General features: G+C 35.7%; 3 protein-coding genes and 2 long non-coding RNA genes across 11 annotated transcripts in view; 4 read left to right on the forward strand and 1 right to left on the reverse strand.

The window, feature by feature from the left end:
• LOC110820898 (uncharacterized) overlaps positions 1 to 6647 on the forward strand; it is an 80655-nt gene extending 74008 nt beyond the window's left edge. The window contains exon 3 of the long non-coding RNA XR_015813785.1: positions 6478 to 6647. This is a non-coding gene — a long non-coding RNA (uncharacterized LOC110820898). The remainder of the gene's footprint in view (positions 1 to 6477) is intronic.
• A 2997-nt stretch (positions 6648 to 9644) lies between these two features.
• LOC148252739 (uncharacterized) lies at positions 9645 to 10285 on the forward strand. Its single transcript, XM_088210356.1, has 2 exons — positions 9645 to 9816; positions 9987 to 10285. The coding sequence occupies exons 1-2, from the start codon at positions 9645 to 9647 to the stop codon at positions 10283 to 10285; spliced, it is 471 nt and encodes a 156-aa protein (XP_088066482.1).
• Positions 10286 to 10972: 687 nt separating this feature from the next.
• On the forward strand, positions 10973 to 11296 carry LOC148252740 (uncharacterized). Its single transcript, XM_088210357.1, has one exon. The coding sequence runs from the start codon at positions 10973 to 10975 to the stop codon at positions 11294 to 11296; it is 324 nt and encodes a 107-aa protein (XP_088066483.1).
• Positions 11297 to 21829: 10533 nt separating this feature from the next.
• LOC148252741 (uncharacterized) lies at positions 21830 to 26901 on the forward strand. The gene is made up of 2 exons (XR_015814181.1): positions 21830 to 22282; positions 25906 to 26901. It is a non-coding gene; the product is annotated as an uncharacterized LOC148252741 (long non-coding RNA).
• LOC110820897 (exocytosis protein SRO77) overlaps positions 23511 to 27458 on the reverse strand; it is a 37372-nt gene continuing 33424 nt past the window's right edge. For 5 of the 7 annotated variants that reach the window (XM_022050523.2, XM_022050524.2, XM_022050521.2 and 2 more), the window contains 9 exons: positions 25999 to 26123; positions 25780 to 25897; positions 25273 to 25328; positions 25073 to 25166; positions 24562 to 24895; positions 24385 to 24485; positions 24234 to 24296; positions 23860 to 24029; positions 23511 to 23788 (listed from right to left, as the gene is read on the reverse strand). In XM_022050523.2, the coding sequence (XP_021906215.1) occupies positions 23922 to 24029; positions 24234 to 24296; positions 24385 to 24485; positions 24562 to 24895; positions 25073 to 25166; positions 25273 to 25328; positions 25780 to 25897; positions 25999 to 26123 (999 nt within the window). In that variant the 3' untranslated portion in view covers positions 23511 to 23788; positions 23860 to 23921. Of the gene's footprint in view, positions 24030 to 24233; positions 24297 to 24384; positions 24486 to 24561; positions 24896 to 25072; positions 25167 to 25272; positions 25329 to 25779; positions 25898 to 25998; positions 26124 to 27458 lie in introns of all 7 variants that reach the window. The other 2 variants (XM_022050525.2, XM_022050522.2) reach the window with 2 other exon arrangements.

A 27458-nucleotide genomic window follows, 5' to 3' on the forward strand; every position in this document is an offset into this window, starting at 1 on the left:
GTGATTCCCTCGACACCCGAGGATATTCTCATTTTTTTACATAATTCTTGATAAAGTCTCGTATTTTTTATCTTCTTGTAAACCCTCATATAGTTTCCTTATGATCTAATATTCTTGCCAATATATTACCTTCATTTTGTTTCAGATTGTAATATCTAATAAAAAATATAACTCAATGAGCAAAAACCCCTATCATGATGAATCCTGTGATGTATGGTGATGGGTATATAATGCAGCTTGAGTAGTAATGTCTTGTGCTATGAACACATAAGTAGGTAAAGAATTCATGTGTTGAGCCACTAATGAAGTAATAACTCTAAGGAGACTATAGCAAGTCCTAATTGAAAATGAATCGAATTATTGATTGTGTCATAAAGACCTTTATGCTCGTGCCCCAATCATCTTCCCAGAGGAATATGTTCTTGTAAAGGATCTTTTATACTATACTCAATTTAATAATTTGTAGCATGAAGTACAATGAAGTGGAATTAGATCCCTTTTTTTAGGGGGCATGGTATTCAGATTAATATTATCAATTAGAATGATTTATTGTTCACTTGGTTGGACCAATAAATGAAGTATCCATTCTCCATTCAGCAAAAACCAAATTAGTAATATATTGATGATTAACACTTATATCATAAATAATTCTATTTGAAATAAATTCTAAATAAGAGTGATCTCAAGTGTTAATCATCCAAATAAAAATAATATGATTAATATGTTGAATATTTGATAGAAGACATAAAAAATGAATTGAAAAAAAAAAGAAGTCATAGAAAAAGATGATGTATTTAGTTGATTTGTCGTATGTATAAATCGAAATCGAGTAGATATTTACTTGGAATAGATAAATCATGGGGGAGAAATTAGAGTAGCAAAATCCATCAAAATTTTTATTTTATACATTGGAAGAATTTGGTTTGTTATTGATAGACCTGTCACATCCCAAATGCTAATTAAAGCATAAGGGTGCTAGATACAGAAACATATCACGAGTGCATAAAGATAAATGTATGTAGCAGAATAAATAATTACAATCTCCTACAAAATAACAATAGAGTTCTATATAACACTAAGGCATAAATAAAATTAATTACAAGCCTCTACAAAAGGTGGACTCATCAGAGTGCGGGACAACTATGCACTCGTAATGGTTCACGGATCCACAGGATCCTCAAAGGCTCCAATGGGCATGTAACACCCCCCTAATCTTCACACTTAATTTTTATTTAAAAACTCCTATTTATTCGAGGCCTAAGGCCACTTGAACTCTTTAAATTATCTCGTAATTTTATATCATATTTCACAAATTTAATTCGTATTTTTAATTTTTATTTTTTTTTTCTTTTTTATTTTTTTATTTTTTCACAAAAATAAATTATCAGGAAAAAAAGACAAACAAAAGGGTGGAATCCTGTAGGAAAACGCTCGCGAGAAAAATCCAATTGCAAGTGCATCGCACACTGCTGCGTGTGCACTGCCAGCACAGAATGTGCGCACTGTGTGCACGAGGTCGATCTGTGCGCACATCCCATCACGGGCAGATTGGCACAACGTCATGTGCCATGTGCCCGTTCCATCCGCGTAGTAGGCCTGCGCGCAGTGCCTTGCGCGCTGTAGGCCCTGCACGCGGTAGGATAGGCCGACGCACCTACAGGCAAGGCCTGCAGCTCGCAGTTGATTTGGGAAGGTGCGCCTCAGGCAGTATGCTGCTGCCTTTTGGGTGTCGTGCACTACCTTGGGTGATGTGCTGCTGCCATCTTGGGTAGTGTGCCACTGCCGATTAGGAGGTTCTTCCTCTGTTTTTTGTCTTGCCATCACGTCGCGTCACATCACTCTTTTTCAACTCAACTTTCTCTCTCCTCACTAGATCTTTCCACTTGGTGCAAATCTAACGATCCCTATTTTCTATAAATAGGGACCCTTCTCTTCAATTTTTCTCATGACTTCTATTTCATTCATCCATCCTCCAAGAGCTTAGAGAGAGAGGGAGTGATCTAGAGAGATAAGGAGATGAGAAGAAGAAAAAAGGTGTAGGAAAACTTCATGATTTCGATAAAAAATTTAGTATTTATTTTAAACATCTTAAGGAGCATTTCTAGAGTCAAAATTATAAAGCTTGAAATTTATGATTTTCATTATTATGTTTAATTGTCCAAATGAAGTAAATTTTACTTGATAAAGCACGTTAGAAGATCATATAGGTACATGATGATTTGCATGTGATTTAAATGATTCTTGTGATAAATTTTTGAAATACGAAAAAGAGATTAAGCATGAAATGGTATCAAAAATATGTATTTGTATTGACATACATAATGCATTAAGTGTCTCATTAGGCTTTTTATCTCTAATGAATTTCTGTTTCCCCCTCCTCCATTTAGTCTGAAAAGACATGAAAGGATCGCTCCTTGTGGAGGACGACGTACCCTTTGACGAGAGTGGTGACGCGAATAATCTATTAGGGGTCATCTTTGGCTAAGTACTGTCGTGGCTATAGGCTATCTGATAGGACGACTATGGTTGCCACTGTTGTGGTCATAAATCGTATCATGGTTTAGCAAGTCGAAAATGTGCCATAAGCAAATTGCCAATATATATCTAACTGGTTATTCCAGATGGATAGTCAGAAATTTGTATCTGCCCTTAATAGATGGAAGTCGAAATAACTTCGCGAAGCATAATACAAAAATCTGAGCATTTCATGATTTATTTTATTTTCTCTATTATCAGCATGATTGATTTGATTGTTGTGACTATTACATGATGGATCTGATGTTTTCTTTAATAAATGAATTATTTTCATAAAGTAAGAAAGGACTCCCTAATGGTAAACATTGATGACATAATTATTCACTTTTAAAATTTTATGATATTTTTTAAATATTATTTTTCATACTGAGTATATAGAACTCACCCATTTTCATGCCCCCTAGATGAAGAAGATAGTGAGGAACCGATCACTAACCTACCCCTTGAAGTCCACAAACCTTGAGTGCATGACTCGTCCCGCACTCTGATGAGTCCATTCACATAGTGAAAGAAGTGGTCTTTTTTTTATTTTGATATTTTGTATTTTGTTGTCACTTCTGGCCTCAGTTACATATGTGTAATTAGAACTCATATTTTTTGGTAAGGTATTTGTAATAATTTGATTCGCTCCATATAATTATTTATCATGTACTCGTAATTCATTTCTCTATCTGGCATCCTTATGCCTTAATTTGCATTTGGAATGTCACAAGGTAAATCAATGATCAGTTCCTCACTATCTTCCTCATCTGGAGGGGACACGAAAAGGGGTGAGTTCTATATACTCAATAAGAAAAATAGTATTTAAATAACATCACTAAGATTTCAAAGGTAATTAAAAAACTAAAATAAAGTACCATCATTACTTACCATCAGGAGTCATGTCAAGGGTTCTTTATTAATTATGAAAATAATTTATTTTATTAAAAAAAATTATCAAATCTATCATGTCAATCAAATCAATCATGCTGAAAATAGAGGAAATTAAGAAATCATGACATTAATAAAATAAAGATCATGACATGATCTTTATTTTATTTTATTCTTCATGGAAAGTCGTTTTGACCTCCATCTACTGAGGGCAATATGAATTTCTGACTACCCATGTGGACTAATTCATTTAATATTATATCAGATTTTGCAGCTTGCCAAACCATGACACAATCTATGATCATGGTCGTGCCAACCGCAATGGTCCTACATGTAAACTATGGTCACAGCCATACTTTGCCAAAAGTGACCCTTACAATCATATTGCATCACCACTCTCATTAAAGGGTACGCCATCATCCACAAAGAATGATCCTCTCACGTCTTTTCATACCAGATGGAGGAGAAATAGAATCTCCTCATAGATAGAAAACCTAACAAAAATATTTTATGAATCATGCATGCCAATACTGATACATTTTCTAACGCTTAAAATATAATATCTTGCTTACTACTTCATCATTGTTCAATATATCATGTTGATACATTTATCATAAAAGTAAATTAATCATTTAGCTAATCATGCAAATAAATCGGTTCATATACGTTCATATAAACAAGCATTAACATGTAATAATTTTATTTAAGTGTATAAAATTAAGCATGCAACAATTTAATTAAAACTTCATTGATTTAATCTAAAACTACTCCATAGTATGTTGAAAGTAAATACTAAATTCTTTACTGAAATCTTGGTGTTTCCTACATCTTTCCTTTTTCATTTTTCCTCTCATTCTCTCTCTAAAGCTCTTTGGTGGATGAAAGAACAAAGTGGAAGTAGTGAGGAAATGGTGAAGAGGGGGTCCCTATTTATAGAATAGGGACCATTAGATTTGTGCCAAGTAGTGAAATCTTATTAAGAGAGAAAAGGTCAAAGTGAATTAATGTGATGTGATGACCAACGAATGTGACTTACAGATGGAGGACGTGACGATAATGATGTGACAACAATGCAAAAATCATAGGCACACCACCCAAACGACAGCGGCACGTTGCCCCAACCTGTCGCATGTGCACAGGCCTACTATGCGCAATGCTACTATAATGCTACTGCGTTCACAGGGTGTGCGGAGTAGTGCACTCGTCCGCGCACGATGGGATGCGCGCGTAGATTGGGACGTGTACACAGGTGCACGTCCTGTGCTTGCATAAGCGCGGCGCACAGGGCCCGCACAGGAGGCATCTTTCCCGCGGTCGTTTCTCGTGGGATTTTTCATCATTTCTCCTCTATTTTGTAACACCCCTCCCATTGTTGTGCTTAATTAATTTGGAGAACCCTACTTATTCGAGCCTTAAAGCCGCATTGGACTCATTTAATTTACTCTGCAAACTATTATCGTAATTTGTGAATTATACTAATTTTTATTTATTTTAATTTTATTCAATTTTATTTAATTTTAGTTGATTTTAGTTTCTTTTATTTTATTTTAGTTTAATTAAAAACAAATTTTGGAAAAATGAAAAAAAAACAGGAGAAAATCCTGCGGGAAAGGGAGTTGCCCACACGAGCACTTGTGAACTGTGCGTGCACAGCCCGTACATCCCATCTGCGCACATGGCACGATGTAAACCCTACGCGCATCTTGTTACGTGATGTCAACTCTTGTGCGAACATGTGCCACAAACTATGCGCACGTCGTCTGTGTAGTAGGCCTTCACGGATAGGCCTCTGTGCGCCTGGGGCCTGCACGGATGGCACCCAGCGTGCCAAGAGCCTGTGCACGTCGGGCAGGCCATTACTGCCTCGGGTGATGCGCTGCCATCGCCGGTGGAGGAATTCTTCCTCCATTTTTCATGCCGAGCATCTTTTTCTCTCTCTTCACCAGATTTTTTCACTTGGCACAAATGCAATGGCTCTAAATTTCAATAAATAGGGGCCCTTCCTTCCCATTTTCTCCACATTTCAATAATTCCTCCTTTCAAGAGTTAAAGAGAGAGAGAGAGAGAAATAAAAAGTGATCTAGAGAGAGAAGGGGAGGAAGAAAAGAAGAATAGTGTAGAAGAAACTATCAGGTTTTGGTAAGGAATTTAGTATATCTTTAAACATCTTAAGGAGTATTTTTAGACCCAAAAAAAGAGATTAAATTGATAATTTGTAATTTTTCCTGTTTTGCATGCTTTTGTATTTGTAGGTTTAATAAATTTAATTGTTCTTGACTTCAAGCATGTTATGTTATTTATAGACACTTGATAATTTGCATATAATTAAAATAATATGACTAATAAGGTTACCTGGAAAATAAAAAAAACAAACAAAAAGGAAAAAGAGAAATGTGGAATGAAGCATGAATGGTCTAAGTATGTATCTGTATTGACATGCATAATACATCAAGTGTCCGTTAGGCTTTTTATCTCTGACGGATATCTGTTTTCCCCTCCCCCATCTAGTCTATAAAGATGTAAGAGGACCACTCTCTGTGGATGACGACGTACCCCTAACGAGTGTGGTGACGCGAATATCTGTTAAGGGTTACTTTTGGCTAAGTACTATCTTATTATAGAATATCTGATAGGACCATTATGGTTGGTATGATCGTGGTCATAAATCATACCATGGTTTGGCAAGCTGAAAATGTGTATGAGAAAATTGTCATTATATGTATCTGATCTGGTCATTCTACATGGGTAGTTGAAAATCTGTATCTGTCTTTAGGGATGGAAGTCGTAATGACTTTGCAAAGTATGACACGAAAATAAGAGCATTTCATGATTTAATTTAATTTTTTCTATTTCTACTACAATGTGTGTTTGTTTTGATTATACTAACGTGATTTTCTTCCTAATAAATAAATTATTTTCATAAGGTAACATAAGTCTACAAGTAATCAAATGATAAATATGTATATTAGAATAATTTACCTTTTAAATATTACAATGTTAATTAAATACTGTTTTTCTTATTGAACATATGAAACTCACTCTTTCCATGTCCCCCCCCCCCCCTCCCCCCAGGATGAGGAAGAAAATGAGGAACTGCCAGCTAACCTACTTATTGAAGTTTGTGAGGATCTCGTGGATCCACAAACCTTGAGTGCATGATTGTTTCTGCACTCTAATGAGTCCAATAGCATTGTGAAAAAAGTGGCCCTCTTTTATATTTTGACTTTTTATTTTGCAGCCATTTCTGCCTTCAGTTATATGTATATAATTTGAACTCATGTATTTATAAGGGATTTGTATTAATTTGTACTGTTGTATATAATTTTTATCATGCACTCATTATTTTGTTTCTGTATCTGACACCCACATGCCTTAATTAGCATTTGGGATGTCACAGATGGTATCAAAGTAGAATTACACGGATCAAATCCCTTATACTGAGCCTTTAGGTAAAAAGACCCTTAGAGTACCTAGGAAGAATAAGTCCTCTTTTCAAAAATTAGACCACCAACTCATGTCTTCCTTTCTTTTGTAGGAATGACGCAAGGAAGACCATCCGTAGAGCATACCAAGTGATCTGAAGCCCCGGATCACCCAACCAAGGCTGAATTTGCTGAACTTTTTTTAGTCATCCAAGGATTGATTGCAGCTATAGGAAAAAATCAAGTCAACCTTTGTCCACTTCCTGCCCTAGAATACCCAATGACCAAAAGGTCTATTTCCCACAACATAGTGGAGTTTAGGAAGCTTAACCTACCATATTTTGAAGGTGGCCTTGACCCCTTAGTAGCCGAAGCCTAGATCCTACAGATAAAGAAGCTTTTTTCTGTCCTATACCTGACTGAGGAGTAGAAGGTTCCCCTAGCAGCTTTTATGCTCAACGATGAAATCGAACACTGGTGACGACTTAAGAAAGAAGTCTTACCCTACCACCTAGGAAGTTTTCATGGATGCATTATTTGATAACTTTTTTCCCACCTATGTTTGAGAAAAAAAGGAAGAGAAATTCAAGGTTCTTTGCTAAAAAAACCTAACAATTGCCCAGTATGCAACCCATTTTATCCAACTATCTAGGGTCGCCCCTTTAATGATCACCCACGAAAGCCGAAAAGCTAGGAAGTTTCTAAAGGGCCTTTCTACCGACATTTACGATCAACTCGCGATGCTTAGACCCAGCTCGTATGCAGAGGTGCTAGAATATGCCCAAATGTCTAAAAACCTCATCTCGGCCAAGCACTAATGCATTGCCCAAGTCCGTATCCAACAGCTTAGAAGGAGATTGTCTAACCTAATAAGTAGCCACCCCGATAAACGAACCAGAGTTATTCTTCCCCCTACTTTACCTCCACCTACGGGTCAGCCTGCCTGACCTACCCAACTCTATCAGCATTGTGATTGCTCGCATGGTAACCTACTCTATCGGCGTATCAATCACACTTGCTATCGGTGCGGAAGTACCCAGCATCTTATAAAAGACTACCCCTAACGATTGAAGGACATGGCCAAGCCTGTAGCACAAGGTCGTGTGTTCCACCTAAATGAACTCGGTACTCTCCCCACCCCTATTCTTATCTAGGGTATGCTTTCTATTCATAATACTTCTGTCAAGGCTTTAATCGATACAGGTGCTACTCACTCTTTTATTTTCTGTGCATTTACTTGTAAGCTTGACATTAGGCCAGAATCTTTAGCAAAAATATTAACAGTAGAAACTCCCTCTAGGGGTTTTTTAAAAGCTCACTGTATATATAAAGATTGTAAGATAACAGCTTCAGGGATAGAAGTATTTGTGAATCTAATATTGTTAGATTTTTCAAGGTTTTATGTGATATTAAGAATTGACTAGTTAGAAAAGTATAGAGTAATAATCGATTGTGAAAGTAAAATTATAACTCTGCAATCCCTGAAAAAGGAATAAAATTTATTGTTATCAATTTTCCTAACAATTGAATAAATAGGAATATGGGTGCTAATCTTGTTGTGTGTTCCATATCGATTATTTGTAATTTTTCGGATGTCTTTCCCATCAAACTTCCTGGTCTACCTCCCCGCAAAAAATAGAGTTCCCAATTAAATTGATGTCTAAAACCCAACCAATCTTAAAGCCCACCTATCGTATGAGTCGTGCTGATCTTGTAAAACTAGAAAAATCAGCTTTCTGAACTAATTACCCAGAAGTTTATCCACCCTAGTCATTCTCCTTGGGGCACTCCCGTATTGTTTGTGAAAACGAATGATGGTTCCCTCATACTCTACGTGGATTATTGAGAACTCAACCTAGTAACAGTTAAAAGCAAGTACCCTTTATCGACGACCTCTTTGATCAATTATAAGGAGCTACGATTTTCTCCAAGATTGATCTCAGGATGAGATATTACTAGCTGAGAGTCAAAGAAGAAGATATTTCAAAGACTGCTTTCTGGTGTAGGTATGGTTTGTACAAGTTAAGGGTAATGTCGTTCGGGTTAACCAATGGCCCTATAGCCTTCATGAACCTCATGAACAGAGTTTTCTGATACGCACTATATCAGTACGTCATCGTATTTATTGATGACATCTTAATGTACTCCAAGATCCTAAAGAAACATGCAGTACACTTGACTAAAGTGTTAGAGACCCTTCATCGGAACCAACTGTATGTTAAGCTTTAAAAATACTCCTTCTAGTTGGATCGAGTTTCCTTCCTTGGTCATGTAATTTTGAGTGAAGGAGTTTTTGTGGATTCATCCAAGGTTGAAATAGTAGTCAACTTGAATCCGCCCACCAATGTGGCTAAGGTACGTAGTTTCCTTAGCTTTGCGGGTTACTATAGGAAATTCATTGACAGATTTTTTAAGATTGCTGCTCCATTGACTCGACTCACCCGAAAGGGCGTACCATTTGTTTGAAATTATAAATTCAATGAAAGGTTTGTGGAATTGAAACATCATCTTACCTCTGCTCCTAGATTAATCCTCCCTGACACTATTGGAAGATTTCAGGTCTATTGCGACACACCTCATATTGGCTTGGGGTGTGTGTTGAGGCGGCATGGTAGAGTAGTAGCTTACGGGTCTCGATAGTTGAAACCTCATGAGTGAAACTACCCTACTCACGATCTAAAGTTGGTGGCCATTATCTTTGCCCTAAAAATATGACACCATTACCTGTTTGATCATACTTTTAAGATTTATACTGACTACAAGAGTTTAAAGTACATCTTCTTGCAAAAAGAGTTAAATATGAGATAGAGACACTAGATGGATCTCCTGAAGGACTATAACTGCAAGATCATCTATCACCCTGATAGAGAAAATGTAGTCGTCGATGCACTAAACCAAAATGGGTCTGCGGAGTTGGACCAAACCATGGCCTCTAGTTGGAAACTGATGGATACTATGCAGTCGCTCTACCTTAGCTACAATGGCAAGGGCACTTATCTCGCTCAGATTTAAATCCTGCTGGATCTCTTCATGAAAATCTAGGAAGTTCAGCCTACAGACTCGGAACTCACCAAGAATATAGGTAAATTCTCTTCTAAATAATTTACTAATTTCAGGATTTTAGATGATGGACTGTTTTGATTTAAAAACTGAATTTAGGTTCTCGTCGCTGTAAGGACAGATGTTCTCAAGATCGCCCACGCTTCCAAGCTATCCATCTATGCCGAGAGCACCAAGACGTACCAAAGCTTGAAATATCAATACTAGTGGCTGGATATGAAGAAAAACATAGTCGACTACGTCTCTCGATACCTTACTACCAGAGAATTAAGACAGAACATCAGAGACCCGACGGTTTGTTACAAGGCCTCCCGATTCTAGAATGGAAGTGGGAGCGTGTAACTATGGATTTTATCACAGGATTTTCCAGCACCTATTCTGGTTGGAACACTATTTAGGTCATCATTAATAGACTAACAAAGATCGCCCATTTCTTGCCCATCAGGACCACTGACTCCACCAGCAAATTAGCCCATCTTTATGTTGATGAGATTATTCGACTTCATGGTGTTCCCTCATCCATCGTGTTCGATCGAGATCCTCAATTTACCTCCCACTTCTGGGAAAGCTTTCAGGAAACTCTGGGGTCTGAATTGTATTTCAGCACCGCTTATCATCCATAAATAAATGGTTAATTAGAACGTACGATCCAGACATTGGAGGACATGTTGTGTGCTTGCGTCCTTGAATTTAGCGATAACTAGTACGAGTATCTTTCCTAATGTGAATTTGCGTATAATAATAATTATCATCCCAGCATTGGCATGGCTCTGTACGAAGCATTGTATGGTAGGCCTTGTCACTCTCCCACTTGTTGGAGTGAAGTCAGAAACTAGCGTCATTTGGGACCGAACTTCATCCAAGAGACTATTGAGAAGGTTGCGATCATCCACGAGAACTTGACTACCACCTAGAGCCGTCAGAAGAGTTATGCTGATAATCGTAGGTGACCCCTGAAATTTGCCATTGGAGACCAATTTTTCCTTAAAGTTTTCCCTTATAAGGGGAAGATACGATTCAGGAAAAGAGGGAAGTTAGGCCCTCGTTATATGGGACCTTTTTGGATCATTAAGTACATTGGACCTATGGCGTACCGCCTTACTCTACCCAGAGAGTTTATGGGTTTACATGATATTTTCTACATCTCAATGCTCAAAAAGTACCACCCTGACCCGTATCATATCATTCCTCATAATAAAGCGCCGATACAAGCTGATATGATGAATGAGAAAATCCCCGTGGAGATTCTTAGATGGACTGACAAGGTCTTATGCAACAAGATGATTCCCATAGTGAAGGTGCAGTGGCAATATCATACCTTGGAAGAAGCAATGCGGGAGTTGGAAAGCGAGATGAGGGAGAAGTTTCCGAACCTGTTTGAGACAAATTTAGGGACAAAATTTTTCTAAGATGGGGGGGATGTAACACCGCACCCATCGCTGTGCTTAATTAATTTGGGAAATTCTATTTATTCAGGTCTTTAGGCCGTACTGAACTTATTTAATTTACTTTATAAATTATTATCGTAATTCGTAAATTATGCCGATTTTTATTTATTTTGATTTTATTCAATTTTATTTAATTTTAGTTGATATTATGTTATTTTATTTTATTTTAGTTTAATTAATAATGAATTTTAGAAAAACAGAAAAAATAGAAGAAAATCTCACGGGAAAGGAAGCTGCCCGCACGAGCATCAGCACACTGTGCGCTGGCATGCGTAAAACGTGCGCACAGCCACACGTCCCATCAACACATGCAACATAAGGTCAACCCTGCAAATATCTTATCGCGCGTAGGCTGGCCATCCGCGCGTCACCTCACACGCGGACGGGTACTGCAAACTGTGCACGCGTCGTCCACACAACAGGCCTACGCATACGACACCCAGCACGCAGGCTAGCCTGTATTGCCCCGGGCAGGCCACTAATGCCTCGGGTAGTGTGTCACCGCCCACCTCGGGCATTACACTGCCGCCACCGGTGAAGGAGACCTTCCTCCTTTGTTTTTCATGTCGAGCATCTTTTTCTCTCTCTTCACCGAATTTTGCCACTTTGTGTAAATCCAACGACTCAAAATTTTTATAAATAGGGGCCCTTCCTTCCCATTTTCCCTACACTTCCATTCTTCCACCTTTCAAGAATTAAAGAGAGAGAGAGAGAGAGAGAAAGTGAGAGAGAGAAAGTGATCTAGACAGAAGGGGAGGAAGAAAAAAAGAACGATGTAGAAGAAATTATCAAGATTTCAGTAAGGAATTTAGTATTTCTTTAAACTTCTTAACGGATATTTTTAGATAAAAACAAAGAGATTAAATTGATAATTTGTAATTTTTTCTGTTTTGTATGCTTTTGTGTTTGTAGGTTTAATAAGTTGAATTGTTTTTTATTTCAAGCATGCTATGTGATTTATAAACACTTGATAATTTGCATGAAATTAAAATAATATGAAGCCGGTAAGGTTACCTGAAAAATAAAAGAAACAAAAAAAAAGAAAAAGAGAAATGTGGAATGAAGCATGAATGGTCCGAGTATGTATTTGTATTGACATGCATAATGTATCAAGTATCTCGTTAGGCTTTTTATCTTTGAAGGGCATCTGTTCCTCTAACCCCATCCGAGATATCTGTTTCCCTTTTCCCTATCTAGTCTAGAAAAATGTAAGAGGACTGCTCTTTTTGGATTACGGCGTACTCTCTAACGAGAATGGTGACACGAATATCTGTTAGGGGTCACCTTTGGTTAAGTACTATCGTGACCATAGAATATCTTATAGGACCACTATGGTTGGTACGGCCGTGGTCATAGATTATACTATGGTTTGGCAAGCCAAAAATGTACCTGAGCAAATTGTCGTAATCTATATCTGATCTGGTCATTTCATATGGGTAGTTAGAAATTTGTATCTGCCTTCAGATATGGAAGTTATAATGAATTCGCGAAGCATGATAGGAAAATCTAAGCATTTTATGATTTATTTGATTTTTTATATTTTTGGTATGATGTGTGTTTGTTTTGATTATATTAACATGATGTTTTTCTTAATAATAAATTATTTTCATAAGGTAACATAGGTCTACAAGTAATCAAACGGTACGTATGTATGTTGGAATAATTCACCTTTTAAACTTACGATATTAATTAAATACTATTTTCCTTACTAAACATATGAAACTCACTCTTCCATGACCCCCCCTCCCCGCGATAAGGAAGAAAATGAGGAACCGCCAGCTAACCTACTTATTGAAGTTTATGAGGATCCTGTGGATCCACAAAACTTAAATGCATGATCGTTCCTGCATTCTGATGAGTCCAATAGCATAGTGAAAGAAGTGGTCCTCTTTTGTATTTTGTAGCCATTTCTGGCTTTAGTTATATGTATGTAATTGGAACTCATATATTTGTAAAGAATTTCTATTAATTTGCTCCGCTGCATATAATTTTTATCATGCACTCGTTATTCTGTTTCTATATCTGACACTCACATATCTTAACTAGCATTTGGGATATCACATATTTCCCTAAAATCTTTTTGAATAAATTTTAAAAAATAAATTCTCATAAATTAACCAATAAAAAAAATTTAATAATTATTTAAACTAACTAAATACAAAACTCAAATATTAAATTTATCCAAAAATTAAAGCACGAAATTTTAAAGAGTTTAAATGGTCTTAGGGCCCAAATAAATAGGGTTTCATAATACAAATTAAGCGCAAAGTTTCGGGGTGTTACATTCTCCTTACTTTTAGAAAATTTTGTTGTCTAAATTTATCATGCATAGGTTAGGAATCTTCTATCGCATTTCCCAATTCTCATGTTGCCTCTTCCAGAGTATGGTATTGCCACTGCACCTTCACCATTAGGATCCTCTTGTTACGTAAAACTTTATTGATCCAATCAAGGATTTCCGCAGGGAACTCCTCATAAGTCATGTCTTCTTGAACTTGCATTTCTTGGTAAGGAATGATGTGAGAAGGATCAGGATGGTACCTTTTGAGTATGGAGACATAGAAAATATCATGCAGACCCGCAAACTCTGGGTGTAGAGTGAGGTGGTAAGCAACGGGTTTGACTTGTTCTACGATCTAAAAAGATCCCATATAACAGGAGATCAGTTTGCCCTTCTTACCGAACCATATTTTTCCCTTATAAGGGAAGCTCTTAAGAAAAACTTGATTGCCAACAACAAACTCTAAGAATCTTTTACCGTTGTCAGCATAGCTTTTCTGGCGACTTTGAGCGACGACTTCGTTCTTCCGAATAATGATGACTTTCTCAATAGTCTCTTGAATGTCATTTGGTCCCAAATGATGCTAGTTCCCAACTTCGTTCCACCAAGTGGGAGAACGGCAAAGCCTACCATGCAAAACTTCATACGAAATCATGTTGATGCTGGAAATATAACTGTTATTATAAATAAATTCACACAGGAGAAGATACTCATACCAGTTATCACCAAAGTCGAGGATTCAAGTGCGCAACATATCTTCGAGTGTCCAGATGGCACATTTAGACTAACCATCGGTCTGAGGATGATAAGCAGTGCTGAAGTGCTATCCCAAACTAATTGCTTCTTAAAAACTATCCCATAAATGGGAGGTGAACGAGGTCTCTGTCTGATACAATGGATAAGGGAACATTATGGAGTCGAACAATCTCCTCAATGTATAGGTGAGCTAATCTACTTGTGGAATATGTGATTTTGATTGGTAAAAAATGGGCAGTCTTGGTCAAACTATCAACAATGACCCATATTACATTGCGACCAGAACAGGTTCTGGATAAACTAGTGAAAAAGTCTATGGTCACATGCTCCCACTTCCATTTTAGAATAGGGAGCTCTTACAATAAACTGTCGGATCTCTAGTGTTCAGCCTTAACTCGCTGGCAAGTAAGGTATCGGAAGATATGGTCAACAATGTCTTTCTTCATTATAGGCCACCAATATTGGCGCTTCAGGTCCCGGTACATCTTTGTATTTCTGGGGTGGATAGAAAAGAGGCATGGGCAGCCTTAAGAACATCCGTCCTGATAGTAGCAGGGACCCATATATAATCCCAAAATCTGCACAATCCATCATCTATGAGCTTAAAATTAGGAAATTCTTAAAAAGTATACTTAATCAGATTTTTGGTTATTTCTGGCTCAATGGATTGATCTTTCTAAATCTTCATAAAAAGATCAGATAAAACTCGAATCTGGGCGAGGCACGCACCATTGCCATAATGGTTAAGGCAGAGTGCCTACATAACATCAACAATTTCTAACTAGAGGCCATGGTTTGGGCCAACAAAGTGGACTTCTTCTGGCTTAGAGCATCAGCAACTACACTACCTCTACTAGAGTGGTAGATGATCTTACAATTGTAATCCTTCAGGAGTTCCATCCAATGTCTCTAGCTCATATTCATTTCTCTCTGTGAAAATATATACTTCAAACTTTTATGGTCAGTATAGATTTCAAATGTTTGGTCATACAAATAATGGTATCATATCTTCAAGGCAAAGACTAAGGTTGCCAACTCCAGGTCATGAGTGGGGTAGTTACTCTCAAGAGGCTTCAATTGTCTGGATCCATAAGAAACTACTCAACCATGCTGCATCAAAACACATCTCAAACTCACGTGAGATGCATCATGGTAAACTTGGAATCTTCCAATATTGTCAAAGAGGATCAACACTAGAGGAGAGGTAAGACGATACTTTAACTCAGCAAAACTTTCATCACATTCGTGATCCCAAACAAAAGGTATACCTTTCCTGGTGAGACAGGTCAACGGAGTTGCAATCTTAGAGAACCCATCAATGAATTGCCGATAATAACCAGCAAAACCAAGGAAAGTACGTACCTTAACGACATTTGTTGAGTTCCAATTTATCACTGTTTTAACTATGGATGGATCCACAAAAACTCATTCGCCAGAAATTACATGGCCAATGAAAGAGACTTGATCCAACCGAAAAAAGCATTTGCTGAACTTAGCATATAAATGATTTCAACGGAGGGTTTCCAATACTCGAGACAAGTGAGCTGCGTATTCTTCATGACTTTTAGAGTAGACCATAATATCATCAATGAGCACGATAATGTATTGATCCAGTACATCCCGAAAAACCCTGTTTATAAGATCCATAAAAGTAGTAGGGGCATTACTCAGTCCAAAAGGCATAACCTTGAACTCATACTAACTGTATCGGCATCAAAAGCCGTTTTTGGAATATCTTCTTCTTTAACTCTCAAATAGTGGTACCCAAATATGAGATCGATCTTCGATAAAATCGTAACACCTTGTAGCTAATCGAAGAGATCATCAATACGAGGTAAAAATATTTACTTTTCACTGTTACTTAGTTGAGTTCTCTATAGTCTATACACAATCGGAGGAAATCGTCTTTCTTCTTCATGAATAACACTAAGGGACCCTAAGGGGAATAACTAGGGCGAATAAATCTCTACCCAAGAAGCTCAAAGAGTTGGTGTTTGAATTTTGCGAACTTAGTGCGACTCATGCAATAAACAGACTTTAAGATAGGTTGTGTTCCGGCAAGTAAATTAATAGAAAATTCTATCTCCCATAGGGGAGGTAGTTCCTCTAGAAAGATGTCCAGAAAGTTACAAGCAGTAAGAATGGTATATACAACGGGATCGACATCCATATTCATGTTTATTTAAAGGTTAATAGCAAAATAAAATTCATAAGATTTTTATTTCATTTTTGGTGAACATAATGTTACAACCTTACTTTCACAGTCGATGATTGCCCTATACTTCTCTAACCAATACATACTTAGGATAACATCAAATCTTGAAAATCTAAAAGTATAAGGTCTACTAATAGTTCTACTCCTGAAGCTTTTATTTTATAATTTTTATACACACAATGAGCTTATAATGAACCTCTAGAGAGAGTTTCTACTGCTAATACTTCATTTAAAGGTTTAGGCCTAACATCTAACTTACAAGTAAAAGAATCGTGAATAAAATGTCATGAATAGAAAATATACCCTAGATAAGAGTAGGAGTGCTAAGGGCACCGGGTTCATCAAGGACCAATATACAACTCTAGGCTACTGGTCTGTCCATGTCCTTCCGCTGCTGGGGACAGTCTTTCATAAAGTGTTAACTGCTTCCGTACTTATAGTACGCATTGTTCAAACACTGATAGGGTTGATCATCATACAAGTATCCACAATGCTGACATGGTTGCATAAGTCGGGTAGGGTGTCCAATAGGTAGAGGCAAAGGAAAAAGAGAAACAACTTGGGGTCGTTTATCAGGATGGATACTAACTACATCAGGCAGTCTTTTCCTTGGTTGTTGGAGTTTGTGTTGTTGTTGCTGGGTACAGACTCGGACAATGCATTGGTGCCGGGCTGAGATAAGATTTTTAGCTAACTGAGCATGTTCTAGCACCTCCACATATGAGCTGGGTCTCAACATACTAGATTGTAAATATCGGCACGAAGGCCCTTTAAAAACTTCTTACCCTTACGACTGTCAGGGGTGACCATTAATGGGGCGAACCAAGACAGCTTAGACAAATCGGGCTACATATTGGGCAACTGTCAAATTTTCCTTGTGAAGGTCCCGAAATTCCTTCTCCTTCTTCTCTCAAACATAAACAGGGAAGAATTTTTTAAAGAAAGTATCCATGAAAACCTCCCAAGTGGTAAGGGTAGGCAGGACTTCTTTCTTAAGTCGCTACCAATGTTCGGCTTCACCAGTTAACATGAAGGCTGCTAGGGGAACCTTTTATTCCTCAGTTAGGTCTAAAATAGAGAAAACCTTCTCTATCTATAGGATTTAGGCTTTGGCTACTAATGGGTCGAGGCCTCCTTCAAAGTGGGGTGAGTTGAGTTTCTTAAACTGTGCTATATTATAGGAGATAGATCTCTCAGCTGAATGATAGTCAGGGACAGGGGGTGTTGGCATTAGTTTGCTTGGTTTAAAGCATACGGCTGCGATTAGACCCTGGATGGCTCAAAAGAACTCGGTAAACTCAGCCATAGTCGGATGATCCTGGGCCTCAGGTGTCTCGGTTCGCTCTACAGAAGGTCTTCCTCGCATCATTCCTACAAAAGAAAAGGAAGACACGTGTTGGTAGTCTAGTTTTTAAAAGAAGACATATCCTAAGTGTTCTAGAAAGGTTTCCTAACTACAACCTCAGTTGTAAGGGATTATTCCGTATAACTGCTCTAATACAATTTGTGACATCCCAAATATTAATTAAAGCATAAAAGTGTCAGATATATAAACAGATTACGAATACATAAAGATAAATGTATGCAGCTGAATAAATAATTAAAATCTCTTACAAATTAACAATAGAGCTCCATAAAATACTGAGACATAAATAAAATTAATTATAAACCTCTACAAAAGATGGATTCATCAAAGTGCAAGACTTATTCACAGATCTATGGGATCCTCAAAGGCTTCAAGGGGTAGATCAACAATCAGTTCCTCACTATCTTTCTCATTTGGAGGGAGGCATGGAAAGGGGTGAGTTCCATATACTTTGTAAGAAAAACGGTATTTAAATAATATCACTAAGATTTCAAAGGTAATTAAAAAATTAAAATAAAATATCATCATTACTTACTATCAGGAGTCACATTAGGGGTTATTTCTTAATTATGAAAATAATTTATTTTATTAAGAAAACATTAAATCAATCATATCATAGTCAAATCATGTCAATCAAGTCAATAATGCTGAAAATAGAGGAAATCAACATGACCTGCTCTTTATTTATTTTATTATTCGCTCAAAATTGTTTTGACTTCCATCTATTGAGGGCAATGTGGATTCCCGACTACCCATGTGGAATGACCAATTCATTTCATGTTATATCAGCAATTTGCAGCTTGCTAAACCAACACATTTATAGTTTGCCAAACCATGACACGATCAATTATCACGGTCATGTCAACCACAATGATCCTATATGTAAACTATGGTCACAGTCGTACTTTGCCAAATGTGACCCCTATAATCATATCGCATCACCACTCTCGTCAAAGGTATGCTGTCATCCACAAGGAGCAGTCCTCTCACTTTTTTTTAGACCAAATGGAGAGAAACAGAAATCCCTTATAGATAAAAGGTTTAACGAAAATATTTTATGAACCATGCATACCAATATAGATACATTTTCTCACGCTTAAAATATAACATCATGCTTATTGCTTCATCGATGGTCAATATATCATGCATCAACATTTATCATAAGTAAATTAATCATTTAATTAATCATGCAAATAAATCGGTTCATATACGTTCATATAAACATATATTAACATTTAATAATTTTATTTAAGCATATAAAATTAAGCATGCAACCATTTAATTAAAACTTCGTTGATTTAATCTAAAAATACTCCTTAGTATGTTGAAAGTAAATATTAAATTTCTTACCGAAACCTTGGTATTTCCTACGTCTTTCCTCTCCTTTTCTCTCTAGATCTCTCTCTCTCTAAAATTCTTTGGTGGATGGAAGAATGACATGGAAGTGGTGAACAAATAGTGAAGAAGAGGTCACTATTTATAGAAAATGGGGACCGTTAGATTTGCACCAAGTGACAAAATCTTGTGAGAAGAGAGAAAGTCAAAGTGAATTGATGTGATGTGGCGATCGATAGATGAGACTGATGGACGGACGACGTGACAGCAATGCAAAACTTAGAGGCATGCCATCTAACCAACGGTGGCTCACCATCAAGCCAACGACACACGCACCCAAAGGCAGCACAGCCTGCCGCGCAGACAGCATGCGCACAGGGCGTGTGGAGCTGCGCACCCGTCTATTCACAATGGTGCACATGCGCAAACTACGCCTTGTACCCCGCACGAATGGAGGTGCACACATGCGCACGTCCTGTGCTCGCCTCGCGCATGGCATTCGGGGCCCATGCAGGCAAGGTCTTTCCTGTGAGCGTTTCTCGGGGGATTTTTTCACCGTTTCTCCTCTGTTTTTCCTGAAATCTTTTTAAATAAATTTTAAAAAATAAATTCTCAACAAAGCCAATAAACAAAATTTAATAATTATTTAAACTAAATAAATATGACACTCAAATATTAAATTTATTCAGAAATTAAAGTACAAAATTTTAAAGAGTTTAAATAGCCTTAGGGCCCGAATAAATAGAAGTTCACAATATAAATTAACCGCGAAGGTTTTCGGGGTGTTACAAGACCAGTGAAGAGAAAAAGAATAATTGAAAGAAAGAATTAGTTATTCATTAAAGTTTCATTTATTGAACGACCATAATTAAATGTGGATATATGGCTTAGAGACGTAGAAAAGAAAAATCATTTATTTGCATCACATCACTTCTTGATTAATATTTAGGTCTAAATTCTATAATGGAGCCCTTAATGAAATTTGTTAATTTATTCTTGAGTCAATGTTTTCAATTTTTATTGGCTCTAGGCTCTTCATTTTGTCATAGTTCTATGAACAAATTTATATAATACGAATGCATTCCTTAAGAAGTGCATATTTTACTCGAAGCTTCTTCCATAATAGTACACAACAATAGTATCATTGGAGTTGATACATGAATCACTTTAAATATAAGAAGCCAAGTAAGCAAATTGGTCCGAGTGAAATGAAAAAAAAAATATTGAAGTTAAAATATTTTTTGCAGACATTCATTTTTTAGGAAAAACAAATAAGATATCCCAGCACAAAGACATCTTGATATTGTCAAGAAGGGAGAAAACAAACTCTAAGGAATAAAATAAATTTGAAAAATTAGATTTATGTCCAGTGGATCACACCTACAAAGAAAAAAGATTTTTCTTTGTTGCAATCCATAGCCACATATGAAATAGCACACTATAAATTTAGCAACACTTTTCCCACAATATGTATTTCAAGAAATGGGTTATATTTTTCTAAAATCTTGACTTTTCAAAAATTTATAATTCATTCAATTTCCGTTCAAATAAACGATCTAAGTATTTATGACAAACTTATAAGTATAGATTTTTCAATAAAATTATTTGGTGACAAAAGTTAAGTAGAAAAATTGAGAACGATGTTGAAACTTTTTGCTGCATGATTCAGGTTCTTTTATATGTTTCAATTTTAAAAAGTAACTTAATTCTAATCTATATAATGCAATCATGGTGTTTATGAAAAGTTAAGAAAAGTAAATATTGTAGATAAAATATTTTATGGCTAGAATTTAACAAAAATTTTAAAGAAAAATTACGAAGAACCTACTGCTCAATATAAACTATTTTATGGTCTATTTTCTTTGCCTTTTCTTTAGCTATTGTCATATCCTACTTTTTTTCAAAAGTTTTAATTAATCAAAATTTAAAAAATATTAAATTTTAATTCAATTTTATTATATTTTATTAATTAAAAATAAAAATAAAAAATGTAAAAAGCAAAAAAAATAAATAAAATGAAAATTGTTTAAGTAGTTATATTGTAAATATTTATATGTATATATGTATATATTTTAAAGCTTCGACAAAAATTTTCAAAACTTTTTGAGAAAGTTTTTAAAATATATATATATATGCACAAATGTAATTACAATGTATAATTAGATATGCATACATGAGAATAAGTAAATATAAGTCTATGTTTAATTTTATTCGAAACCCAAATTAGTCTAAGTTATTAAAAAAAGAAAAAGTCAATTAGCCAAATCCAAAAGAAACAGCCTCCTCCATTCTTCTTCATTTTGTTTTACTTTATTTTGGGCCCAGTTTTAAACTCAGAAGCATTAAAAAAAATTTTCATACAAACTAAAAGTGGGCCCCACTTTCTTTTTCTCCTTTTTTAACTCTCTCTTCCTCCTCTTCTTGCATGGGCCCAACTTCTTATTTTTCCTCGGACCAGCTTGAAAAACCCAGCCCAAGGCCCTCTTTCCCTAAAAACAGCGTCGTTTTGTGGGAATCAATTGAAACTCGCCAAAACACCACCGTTTTGGGGAAGGCATGTTTAACCCTCCATCTTCTTTTTTCTTCGACAACAGAAAGATGGAGGGTTAATCTTTTTCTCTTCTCTTCCATTTTCAGGAAGGTAGAGAGAGAGTTCAAGTTTTGAAAAAAAAATGATAAGTAGGTGGACAGCGCATGCAGAAGGCGTGAACGAAACGCAACGAAGGAATGAGCAGTATAACGAGAAAGGAAACTGTAAACGAAGAGATTGTGAAGCAGAGAAAGAGAAATTAAAAGAAAATCAAAGGAGGGGCTCCTGAGCAAAGCAAGGATGAAATTTTGAGGAGAGGCACGGGATTTCTTCCGTGATGAAAACGAAGTGAGAAGAGCAGCGTGATGAAGAAGAGAGGATTACTAAAAAAAGAAAGAAAAGGGAGAGAAGAAGATCGAACCTGGAAGGAAGGGACAGTTTTCTGGTGAATTGCTTCATCTCTGGTAATCATTTTCTTTTCCTTTTTTGCTATAGTGTCTCGAACATTTGTCTGTAAATTGAGACATTGTTGGCCTGTTTCATGTCGAAACGAAAATCTACAGAAACTCCGAATACCGAACCCTAAGATTGTTTTGAATTTGAAATTTCGTTTTGTTATCATGCTTTTTGAGTTATTATACTCATACCCAATTTGGTTAAATAAAGGATGCAATTTAAAGAAAATTTAGTTGTTAGGTATATGTCGTAGTAAAGCATATGTTCCTAATCATAGTTGATTAATTAAATGCATAGTAATTAATTCTTTTTATGTTGATGGATTAGATGATTAATCATGATTTTGATATTAACATAATAATTATTCACCAACTTCAAACATTTTTCTCATAATTGGGAGTCACCAAGATATGCATATTAACCAAATTAAAATAATGTATTATTTCACTCAGAATTTATTATGAAAATAAGTTGTATTTGATACCGCTTTCAATAAGATTAATGATAATTCTTTTATTTTTTATTTTTAGCATAGTTACCATTGTGACAATTATCTCTTCATGAAATGCTAATGAATTTTGATTCAATTTTAGAAGACTTATTTTTATTGTTGCGAACCAAACTCCTTTCTTGATTTTATTTTTTCTCTTCTCTTTTCTTAAGTTTTAGAGTTTTTATCTTAACATTAACAATTAAAACATTTATATATATATATATATTTCCATAATTACAAAAAGGTCTAATAATTTATACTAAATCATAAAATAGTTTATGGATTTTATTAAATACAAATACAATTTTATTAAATTTATAATTAAAATAACAGTTTATGTTCATTGTGCCCAGGTTCGGGGGAAAAAAAAAAAAAAAAAACAGAAACAAAAAGTATAACAAATCCAAATCCAAATCTTATGTGAACATTCCAATTCTAATATCAAATCATGCTAGGGGTTAAATTATGATTAAAATATTGTTAAGAGTGTTAATAATTTAATCATAATTTTTCAATTGATACTTAAAACTGTGAATCAAACATTTAATTTTTTAAATTCAAAAATCATTAATCTGAGTAGAATCCTAAAATTCCAACCATAGTTTATGAATCAAAATAGACTGTATATATTTCATATAAAATTTTTACAAGAATGTAAGTAATAAAGTACTTTAAAAAATATTTTGAAAACATTATAAACAACTAAAAAATGACTTACTTTGAAGGAAAATAATACAAATATCTACAATAATTCTCAACCAAACATAATTTATGTTCCAAAATAACAATAGATAATGGACTATTTCAAATCTCTTTACATGAGTGAAATTCATGAATCAAATATCCCATACCTAAAAGCGAAATTGGAAAGATTAGCAAGGAAACAGAATTAAATCATCAATTTCTCATTCTAAATGACAAAATAAAATGGATCTTCAAATATAAATTATTTCTCTCAAACAATGCCGAGGATTTGATACCTTCACCATGTGAATTTTCTTTTTTTAGCATCCGATTTGAACTGTACAAATACAATGCAATTTCTTTGAGAAACAAAAGGAAAACAACAGACAAATTTTTAAGGGAGCTCACCCATGTTTGAAGAATGCAGACGAGCTGTCATCAACTGAATCACCAGAAAACTGTAGTAGACTTCATAACTGCCACCATTTTCGATTTTCCATTGCCTTGGCAAGTTCTTTTGCCAATGACTCGAAGTTTTCAGCGCCACTCTGCAGCTCTTCAGTGCGTTTGCTTATCCTCTGGAAAAGTTACAAGAAAAGAATATAGTTTATGGGAAATCAGGATATGCTACTGACATATTTCAAATTTACAGGCACAACTGAGATGATTGTTAGAGAATTGATAACATGGTAATATCACCATGATGAAATTCTTTCAAATTCATAAACATTCAGCTGTAGTTGAACTCAGAGATAAACATCAAGTAACTTTTTTAATAGTACCTCCAGTTTTTCCCGTCTCTCCTCAAGTTTGTGCCTGGCATGTTCAGCTGCTGAAGAGGCATCCTGAAATCAATATGAACATTATAGTGACCTTAAGCAGGTGTAATTGGAAAAAACAAGGGTTAGATAATAAGATCATTGCAAAAATCACCCCAGATTTTCTATATTTAGCAATGATTTCTTCAGCTGTCCTCACTCTGGGTTCTGGATGATCTGACACCCCTAATAATTTCTCTTTATCTCCTCGCTTTCCTGCAGTCCAGAAGATTTAAAGAACAAATCCCGGAAAAGTGTAAACACAACTGAACAATATGGGAAGTCAGATTACCCTTCATTTTACTCCTCTTCCTTTGCTCACTTTCATGTGAAGAAATCACCGTGGGTGGAGTTTCATCTATTTCAATGTCATCTTTAACAAAAAAAAAAACCCCACTCTTAGAGGATCCAGACAATATAAAGAACAGTGAGATAAAAACAGACGAACCTATATTAAGCTCCAAGATTTCCTGATTATCTGTAATAATGGGAGAAATGGCTGAAAATGGACATTTCAAAAATATACTCTCCAAATGACTGAATTTGGATTCAGAAATTGCAGTTATATCCACTTTTTCTCCTTTAAATCCTTTGACAATACCACCAAGAATCCCAGGTGCAACACCCTGTGGTAATAATTTAATGTGTTGCATAAGTGATACCGTAATTCTTCATAAACTAAAAATCCTTTTGACAAGCAGCATAGTTGCTTAAATAATTCTTTATGAATTTCTTAAAATCTTATGAAAAGATGAGATCTATCTATCTCTTTGAGCAATGTTCCGATAGACAATTCATTGAACCTGATTCCTCTTGTGGTTTGGAAAGAAACTTGTGTCACCATCAGCAGCAGCTTCGAGAACCTTGTCATGGAGACAAGGCAAAAAATCGGGAATCCTAGAAACAACAGTATATTTCTTTTAGAAACTGCTGTGAACTATGGTTTCTTCATGCTTGACTCAATATTTCCAGGAAGCACTGGCTAAGTAAATAATGATCATACCTGAAATCGTTCTCCCCAACTAACAGAGATATGAATGCTACTTCACTTCCATTTGCCTATTAAATCCTCAAGTCAGGAGTATATCAAAAAGGCTAAAATTACCATTTTATTAATAGGATTTTAGACTATGTTACAAATTTGTTCAAATGTTTTTAGACCCCAAAGTTGAGATATTCATTTACTTCATGCAAAAAATTTAGTTTTGAAAAATTAGCCTCATAAACTTAAAGTGACCTGATTGAAACATTTATTGAGAAACCACTTGAAACAAGAAAAAGAAAATACTAGGTACTAATTTGTAATAAGAGATATATTTTTGGGACTACAAGCAGTTAGCCTTATTGAAGATGAAAGGAGTCGAGTGCTACACAAGAATGATTACGGGGAAGATTTTTGTTTCTTTTTTAGCTTTTTGATCTTATAATGAAATCATATTTCCTCAAAGGAACAAAAAGGATAATTTCAATTTTTTTGTTTTGAATTTTTCGAGCATAAAAGAGAGCATACCAGTGTAATATGCCCATGATCAGAAGAGCTCATTGTCTTATCCATGTTTACCTTGAAATTCCAGTTTAGAATTGACATCAAAGATGTTTCTTTCACCAATTCTAAATCTGGCAAGGATCTGTGCAGGAAATATAAGCAACAATACCAGTTATTCAACCTTCACTGAGAACTAATCTGATTAAAGTCAAGTGCAGTCATAATCAGAAGCCCCCAGGTTACCTGATCTCAATAATTCCAGTCTGAAAGAACAAGACCAGTCCACAAACTTCTCCATCTTTCTTGAAAGTTGTGGTCCAGCAGCATGGTTTTGTATGCTTTACTTTATGAATGGTTTTATTGTTCCCCTAATTGAATCATACAAACTTAGCACATAAAACATAGGATTCTAGATTAGAAAAGTGATAACGATGAGGGAGTCCGGGTAATCATATATTTAATTGACTCCATAAATAGTGGAGATTTGGTTATTTAATAATCAGATCCTCCAAGATATCCTCCCAAACTCTATCCTTATCCATAATAGTGGGGATTATGGATAGAAAGTTAGGGTTTCTTAGTGTAATCCCACTCCCAATATATCACTGTATTTTTTCTTCATCTTAATATACAACAATAATTCTGAGAAATAACCTCAGGAAACTACATGGCAGTAAAACAAATTATCTCAGAAAATTGCCGTCTCTGAAACCTGAACCAGATTCCATGACCAAGTAAGGCATGAACACTTCATTGTTCGAGGTAACCTCTAATCCTGAAGGAGTTACGATCAAGAATACTCATAGCAGACTAGAAGGACAATCTATTCTTATCACAAGCCACAAAATTAACAGCCACGACTGCCTTTAATGGTCTAAACCCATAATAATGTACATCTGCGGAAAAGGTAAAGATGAGTATCTTATAGGTTAAGTAACATGTCCAGATAAAAATATCCAAACTTTAGAGTCTGGAAAACCAAGAATCACATGATCGTGTCATGCCTAATCAACTCAATAAACAATGAGATAGGAGAAAACTTTTTCCTATTTGGGACAGCAAAGGAAATATGGGATGCTGCTGCCAAAGAAACTTACTCAAGTTTGAAAACACTTCAGAAATACTTGAAACGAAAGTCAAACTACATCAATCAAGGCAACCTCATTGTTACTCAATACCTTAACACTCTAACCCAGTACTCGAAACAATTGGACATATTCTAGACCCAGGCTGGGAAGTGTTTTAAATACACATCTGTACAAGAAGATAGTAGAGCAAAAGAGGATCTTTAAGTTCTTACTTGGTCTCAACAAGAACTTAGATGACGTGAGAGGAAGAGTGATGGGAACCAAACCTCTCCCAAGTCTTAGAGAAATATTCTCCAAAGTTCGCCAAGAAGAAAGCAAAGAAAAAAAAGATAATGATGGGAAATCAAGATCCTACACTGGTGTCAGAGGAATCAACCTTCGTGACCCAGGGATCCCACCCAAATCACCCCCAATGAAAACCAAAAGAAGGAAAATCATTTTTGGTATGATCACTGTAGAAAACCAGGATACTTGAGAGAAAACTACTAAAGAGTTCATGACAAACCCACTGATTGAAAGCATACATGCAACAATAAATACATCGAGGCCTATATTAGAAGTTTAGAAACTCCTTAGCTATAACAGCCTCCATCGGTCTCTTGCTCCCTCTCTTAA

Source organism: Carica papaya, chromosome 8 (genome assembly GCF_054855325.1).
Source record: "Carica papaya isolate Zhongbai chromosome 8, ASM5485532v1, whole genome shotgun sequence".
Lineage (NCBI taxonomy): Eukaryota > Viridiplantae > Streptophyta > Magnoliopsida > Brassicales > Caricaceae > Carica > Carica papaya.